Source organism: Triticum urartu, chromosome 7A (assembly GCF_056163025.1).
Source record: "Triticum urartu cultivar PI428250 chromosome 7A, HENAU_Tu73, whole genome shotgun sequence".
Lineage (NCBI taxonomy): Eukaryota > Viridiplantae > Streptophyta > Magnoliopsida > Poales > Poaceae > Triticum > Triticum urartu.
In genome coordinates this window covers 136,616,529-136,623,314 of record NC_141879.1, presented here as the reverse complement: position 1 = coordinate 136,623,314, position 6,786 = coordinate 136,616,529, and the positions used below count along the sequence as shown (strand labels likewise).

The window sequence follows — 6,786 nt, the reverse complement described above, 5'->3', positions numbered from 1 at the left end:
AACGAGTCGGAACGCTCGACTCACTGAACGCGATGAATAGTGATGCCCAGCACGGTCGGCCAGTCGCATTGTCCGCCGCCACCCCCATCCCTTGGAAACATGCACTTATTGACTGCCATCTGGCCAAATGTGTTTGGGCTGGGCCATGGTAGATGAAGAATTAGTCCAGCATATGGTGACCATCAAGACTGATGAAGCTCGACTTTGGCTAGTGGAACTACAGGAATCAGCGAATGAAGAACAGTTCATCAAAGCAATGTAACTCTCTGGTCTATATGGTGGGCTGGAAGGAAAGCTATACACGAGCAGCAGTACCAGTCGCCGCACTCGGTGGTGTGCTTTATTAACAAATACTCTCTCTGTTCTAAATTACTCGTTGCAAAAATGGATGTATCTAGAACTAAATTACATTTAGATACATCCATACCTGTGACAAGTAATTCAAAACGGAGGGAGTATATCTTTGATCTTGAGGTCGTACCAATGAGGCACAGGCCAGTGAACCGGTCGAGCCAGGAGCCTTCTAGGCAGCGGACGAACTGGTGGCTGCACCTTCAGCAGGCTGGGCAAAGGTTCATGTGGTCTGAAAGTGGTGCAGTCGGGATGGTTTGCCGTGATTATACTGGTCTTTTTCTGGGCGCGTCAACGGTGGCGATGCAAGATTTAATTAACCCAGAGACGTTAGAAGCAATGGCTTGCAGCGAAGGACTGTCCTTGGCGCTCGATTTGAATCTAGAGAGAGTTCAGATTGCTACAGATTATGCTGCGGCTGTTAAACACACTGAAGAACCATATTCATCAGGGCATCTCCAGCCGTTCGGCCCCCCAGGGCGTCTAAATAGGGCGGTCTGGGGGCGTGCCGGCCTAGCTCCCACTCACGTCCCCAAGCGCCGACCTCAGGATGCGGAAAATTTAAACTTGGTCGTTCCCGCTCTTAAAAGACGCCACAAATCCGGCGATTGGACGTAGTCTGGCGTTACAAAAAACAGAGCGCCGCACGCTGCAAGTTCGCGTGCGCAATGATTCACTCGGCGGGGTCGGCTCCAGGCGTTGGCGAAGTCGGCGTGCGCGGGCTCGGCGGTGTCGGAGCTGCTTCGGTGCTGGGCTGTGTCGGCGCAGCTTCGGCACTGCTGGGCGGCGATGTAGAGGCGTCGTTCGGGCTTGGCCTCCGTGTGGTCGTGGGCGCGGGAGCGTGCGTCGTTGGCGTCGTCGGCGTTGCCGTCTGCATCTGGTTCAGGATAAGGCCGCGCTCCGCCATGTACCACGCCCTGAGCTGCTCGTCGCTGCTCTGGAGCATGTCCGCCCCGCCCATCAAAAAAGCCATGTCAGTGTTCCTCTTCTTCGCGGCGACGTTCGTCCGGAGCAGGTCGAGCTTGATGGCGCTGTTCTTCATCAGCGACGACCACCGCGCCTCGGTCTTCTCTTCACGTAGGACGGCCCGGGCCTGGGCGTCGGCGAGGCAATGCTCGATGGACTCCTGCACTCGCGCGGTTGCCGCGTCGGCGTTTTTCCCCTTCTTTGCCAATTTGTGGCCGTCCGGCCGCCCCTCTGACGCGCCCGGAGTCGTCGCGTCCGGCTTGTATGTCTCCTTGGCCTTGTCGAGGGTACGACGGACTTCCGCCCACTTCTCGCACTTATCAATGCGCTTGTAGACGTGGAGGTGCTTGAAGTCGGCGTCTTGGTTGTCGCGCCGATACATGGTGAACATACGCAGCAGCTGCGCGGAGGAACAAATAGTTGGCGGGCGGCGGGCGTTGACGACGAATAGATGCGGGCGAACGGCATGCGTACCTGATCCTCAACGCTGGCGCCGCTCTTCAGGCGAGCCACGACCTCCTCGACGATTCCATGCCATTTGTTGCACGCCAACTGGATACGCCCCCAATGGTTCACCATCGCTTTGGAGCCGCACTGCATGTAGACGCCTTTGAAGTACGGGTCGACGAGCTTCCGCTCGTCGAACTCGGCCTTGATGTGGTCCCAGTACGTCTCGAAGCTCTGGTTCGTGCCGGTGGTCGGGTCGAGGCAGATGACTTTCCATGCTTCGGCGAGGCATTCCTCCTCCTTGGATGTCCACTTGATGCGCGTTTCGCCTGTCCTAGCCGCCCGCTTCTTCTTCTGACGCCCTTTCGTCGGATAAGGAGCTGACTCCTCCTCCTCCTCTTCCTCCTCCTCGGGTTCATACGCTTCGTGCGCGTCTTCGCCGTAGACGTAGCCGAGTTCGGCCTCCATGTCGCCGCTGAGATCCACTACCTCGTCCTGGGTGGTGAACCCGGGAGACGCGGCGGCCGCGGTCGATCCTATCGCGATGATGTCGTCCATGTCGGCTCTTGTGTCGTCCGTGTCACCGAGGTGCGAGAAGGGCAGCGGCCCACGGCGGAGATGGGGCGTCGATGTGGACGCGTAGACGGCGGGCGGCGAGTAGTTGTATGGAGGGTACTGCACGTCGACGAAGGCGGGCGAGGGTGTGCGCGTCGCGGGATGGCCATGGAGGAAGGTCACGTTTGGGTTGAACCCCCCGTGCGCGTCGCCGTCAGTGTAGCCGGGCGACGACGATCCTCATGGAGATCCGACGCCTTGCTGTCCCCAGGACGCGTACTGGGCGTGGCTGACGACGGGTGGATTCATCATCCCCGCGTGGTCGACCGATGAGGAAGACGCCGCCGCACGCGCCGCGTTGTCGCAGGCCTTCTTGGCAATGGCCCTGTTTCGCCGGTCGGTGGTGACTGCGTCGCGTCGCTGAACTTCCACCCTCCATTCGGCGTTTGACATGCCCGGTGGCTTTGATGACGGCGCCCTCGGCTTTCTCTGCTTCGGCTAAGCCACGGTGCTAATTATGGTTACCGCCGCGCGCGGCATGGCGTTAAGAAGCGTCGGCGCGGTAAAATCGCTTGGAGAGGGCCTATTGGGGGCACGGCTAAAGATGCCCTCAGGTCCAAACAAAAGTGATCATGGTGAGATTAAGACGAAGTTGCTGATGTTTCCATCTTCAAAAATTATCTACGAGACCCGTGAATGTAATCGCGAAGCACATACGCTCGCAAAAGCTGCTGCTACACATTAGATTTTGGTCGCCATCTTTGGCTTACTAGTACACCGGCCGGACCTCATTTGTATCCCATATGACTATCGATTTTGAATAAAGCAGCTTTTACCCCTAAAAAAAGTCCCTAACTAGAGTGCGCCGCGGAGATGGTTGCCGAGTTGGATTCTTCATCTCAACTGATTCAAATCGATCTTCCTCGTTGGTCACCAAAGGTAAGCCGATCTTCCTTATCAATTAAGACTCGGATTCCCACAGCTCCCTCCACAAACCCATATTCCAGGTCAGAAATCGCTGGATTAGCGGCGATGGGCAGCAGGCTCGAGAAGACTCGCTCCTCTTCGTCGTCTAAACGGCGACGGCGGCGGAACTATGATTGCGCGGAGAGCAGCCGGAAACGGCGGCGGCGGAGTTCTGATTGCGCTGAGAGCCCCATGACTCGGCGCAAGCAGCACCTTTATTTGGCGATGGATGACTGGGAGGAGGGCTATCACATATATACAAGCTCGACGCCGATGAGATCTACTCAGGAGGTTTGCACGAGCTTCCCCAGCCGGCCGCCGCCCGGATATACTCGTCGGTCCATGGCCCCAAGGATTTCGCTGCTCTGGGTACCAACATCTTTGTCACCCTCAACCTTCGTTACTACTTCGACGACGACGATGACGCTCCCGCTCCCCCAACCATCGTCTACAACACCAAGACTGAAGCCCTCTGCATGGGCCCACCTCTCGAATGCAGATTTTGTGAGCTTATGCATCCGGGCCTCACTATCCTAGTACTCTAATATTGTTTAGAGATCTGTACTACACAACTATCTTATTACATGAAATTTTCTTTTTTTGTTCCTCTCATATAAAATATGTCTTGAACTTCAAACTTTACAGTACAACGTAACTTTGTAACTAGAATGTGAGATAAAACTTTCAGATTTTTTTGTCCGACATAAATATGAAAAATAAGATTTTTTTAATCAAACAAATCTCATTTTGTATATTTATGCTGGACCAAAAAATCTGTAAGTTTATCCCACATTCTACATAGAAAGCTTTGTTGTGCTGCAAAGTTGAAGTACAAATATATGTTCTATATGAGATAAACAAAAAAGAGAAAATTATTTACATGAATCGTAATGCAGGAATGAGTGGTTGGATAAGGAGTACCCGGATGCATAGGCTCTAAAACATGTTTTCACCCGCCTCTCCCGTCCGGGATCCCTGCCTTCTGGGCCGCCATGGCCGCCGGTGAAAAGCTATATGCCTTGACAACCGAGGTGCTCGGCTTGCACGCCTTGTTGTGGGCTCCCAGCAGCCATCCATGGAACCTACGGGGTGATGAGATGGACTGGTCATGGAAGAGCGAGCCATCACTGCCGTCGTGCAGTGGGCTGGACGTCGTCGCCTATGCGTTGCACCCGGACGGGCGCACCATCTTCGTGTCCACCGCCTCCGCTACCCATTCCTTCGACACCGGCAATGGCCTCTGGAAGGAGCTTGGGGACTGGGTGTTGCCTGCCGTTCAGAGGACAAGCCTACTTCGACGACAGCCTGGATGCATGGGTCGGGATTCATCACGAGGGCGAAGGGCACATTTGCTGCTGCCCGGTCGCCTCGCGCAGCGCCGCCGCCAGCCGGCCGCCGAAGCCGGACTGCAGGATGCTCAAGGAGAAGCTGTTCCGCCGCAACAATGAGGAGCCGTGGATGGGTGGCGGCCGGCACATGGATGCCACTCTCACCTACATGGGCCACAACAGATTTTGCCTCGTCGAGAACATCTTGCGGCACGAGAAAGTTGTCGACAGCATGCTCCATCTCACCTTGTTTGGCCTCAAGTATGATCGCGAGGGAGAGCTCCGGACAAAAGCTCGGCCCTGCACCAGGTCCTATCCGGTGTCCAAGAACACCATGCTGTTCTCTCATGCAGCATTCTGGATGTAACTAATTAGGACCTAAGTCACCTAACAACAGCTGCTGGTTCCTCTTGTAGTATGCATATTGATCGCATCGTACCCTCCTTCAAAACTCCTCTTTGTTTTTTACCAAAGCAGCATTTTACATGTTCTAGATGGATGCCATCACACTCAAAATGCAGTTGCAGAAGGGTGTGGTCTCACATGCATAAAAGAGGAACCAGTTGTTTGCTGTTGATGCCAGTTCTCTTTCTCATGCATTTTGTTCTTTTTCATGTTGCATGTACCGGCCGGTGCTTCCATGGAAACCACAATGGTGTAATTTATCAGGCTTTTTATGTGGATTAATCTTCAGTTTGTTCGAGTTTAGTTTGATGCCTCGACTCATGACTTTTTGTTTGTGTAGTGGTGTTCGTTTCATCAGCAACTCATTCTGGCTTCCCTGATTTATTAATTTTATTTGGTTGAATGTAAATTCTAGTTTTAAAATTTTTGGCTGCTATTTCACCAAAGCCAAGTTTGGCTTTAAAATGAACGAAAAACATAATCTTGCGAGAACCAAAATTGTGGGCTTGGGAAAATGGTTTGACCAGACCACAGTATGGTTCCTCTTGTATGCCCATCATCTCATAATTGGTGTTCTGGATGTAGTAGTTAGAACCTAATAGCATCTTCAACAGATCTCAAAATGGTTCCTCTTGTATGCATATTGACCAGACCACACCCTCCTTCTGTAACTGTATATTTTGTTCCTCTTGTAATTAGATCTTCTAGATTTCATTACTCAAAATGCGGTTATAGAAGGAGGATATGGTACACATTTGAGATGCTGGACAACACAGCGTCCGTGCTCAACGCCGCCACCACGTCAGGAACTGCCCTCGCCCCGGATGTCCGCGCCGTCCTTGCCACGCGTGGCTGTGCTGTCTCGGGGAGACCTCGGCCCATCCCGGCGAGCTGCCCTAGCTCCGGTGTCCACGCAATCCTCGCCCCAGTGACTGCCATCTTGAGGACACCTCGGCCCATCCCAAATAGCAAACCATCACAAATGAGCAGCGTGCTTAAATATAAGATGGCAGGAACAAAATCACTTTAATTGCTTTGTTCATGTTTATCTCTTGTTAGCATTCCAAATTTCTTATCTGGAAACATCACTGAAATCATGGAGTCCAATATCATTCTTGACTACTCCCTCCGTTCCCAAATACCTGTCTTTTTAGAGATTTCAACAAGTGACTACATACGGAGCAAAATGAGCGAATCTACACTCTAAAATATGTCTACATGCATCCGTATGTTGTGTCCATTTAAAATGCCTAAAAAGACAAATATTTGGGAACGGAGGGAGTAGAAATTAGTGGAGTTGTAGTTTCAATGGCACAACTGTTGGGTTTCGTAGTAATTTCAAAAAAATTCCTACGCACACGCAAGATCATGGTGATGCATAGCAACCAGAGGGGGAGAGTGTGATCTACGTACCCTTGTAGATCGACAATGGAAGCGTTAACTTGGTTGATGTAGTCGTACGTCTCCACGGCCCGACCGATCAAGCACCGAAACTACGGCGCCTCCGAGTTCTAGCACACGTTCAGCTCGATGACGATCCCCGGACTCTGATCCAGCAAAGTGTCGGGGAAGAGTTCCGTCAGCACGACGGCGTGGTGACGATCTTGATGTTCTACCGTCGCAGGGCTTCGCCTAAGCACCGCTACAATATTATCGAGGACTATGGTGGAAGGGGGCACCGCACACGGCTAAGAATTTGATCACGTGGATCAACTTGTGTCTCTAGGGGTGCCCCTTGCCTCCATATATAAAGGCTCAAAGGGGGGGG

General features: G+C 52.8%; 1 protein-coding gene and 1 pseudogene across 2 annotated transcripts; one reads left to right on the top strand and one right to left on the bottom strand.

The window, feature by feature from the left end:
• Positions 1-518: 518 nt before the first annotated feature.
• LOC147958563 (uncharacterized) lies at positions 519-2,772 on the bottom strand. Its single transcript, XM_087532193.1, has 3 exons — positions 2,670-2,772; positions 1,792-2,558; positions 519-1,717 (listed from the first exon to the last, which is right to left on the bottom strand). Exons 1-3 carry the CDS (start codon positions 2,770-2,772, stop codon positions 1,025-1,027), a joined length of 1,563 nt encoding a protein of 520 aa, XP_087388319.1. The 3' UTR covers positions 519-1,024.
• A 134-nt stretch (positions 2,773-2,906) lies between these two features.
• On the top strand, positions 2,907-4,984 carry LOC125525089 (uncharacterized; annotated as a pseudogene). Its single transcript, XR_015610762.1, has 3 exons — positions 2,907-3,258; positions 3,327-3,777; positions 4,249-4,984. The product of XR_015610762.1 is annotated as an uncharacterized LOC125525089 (transcript).
• The last annotated feature ends 1,802 nt before the right edge of the window (positions 4,985-6,786 follow it).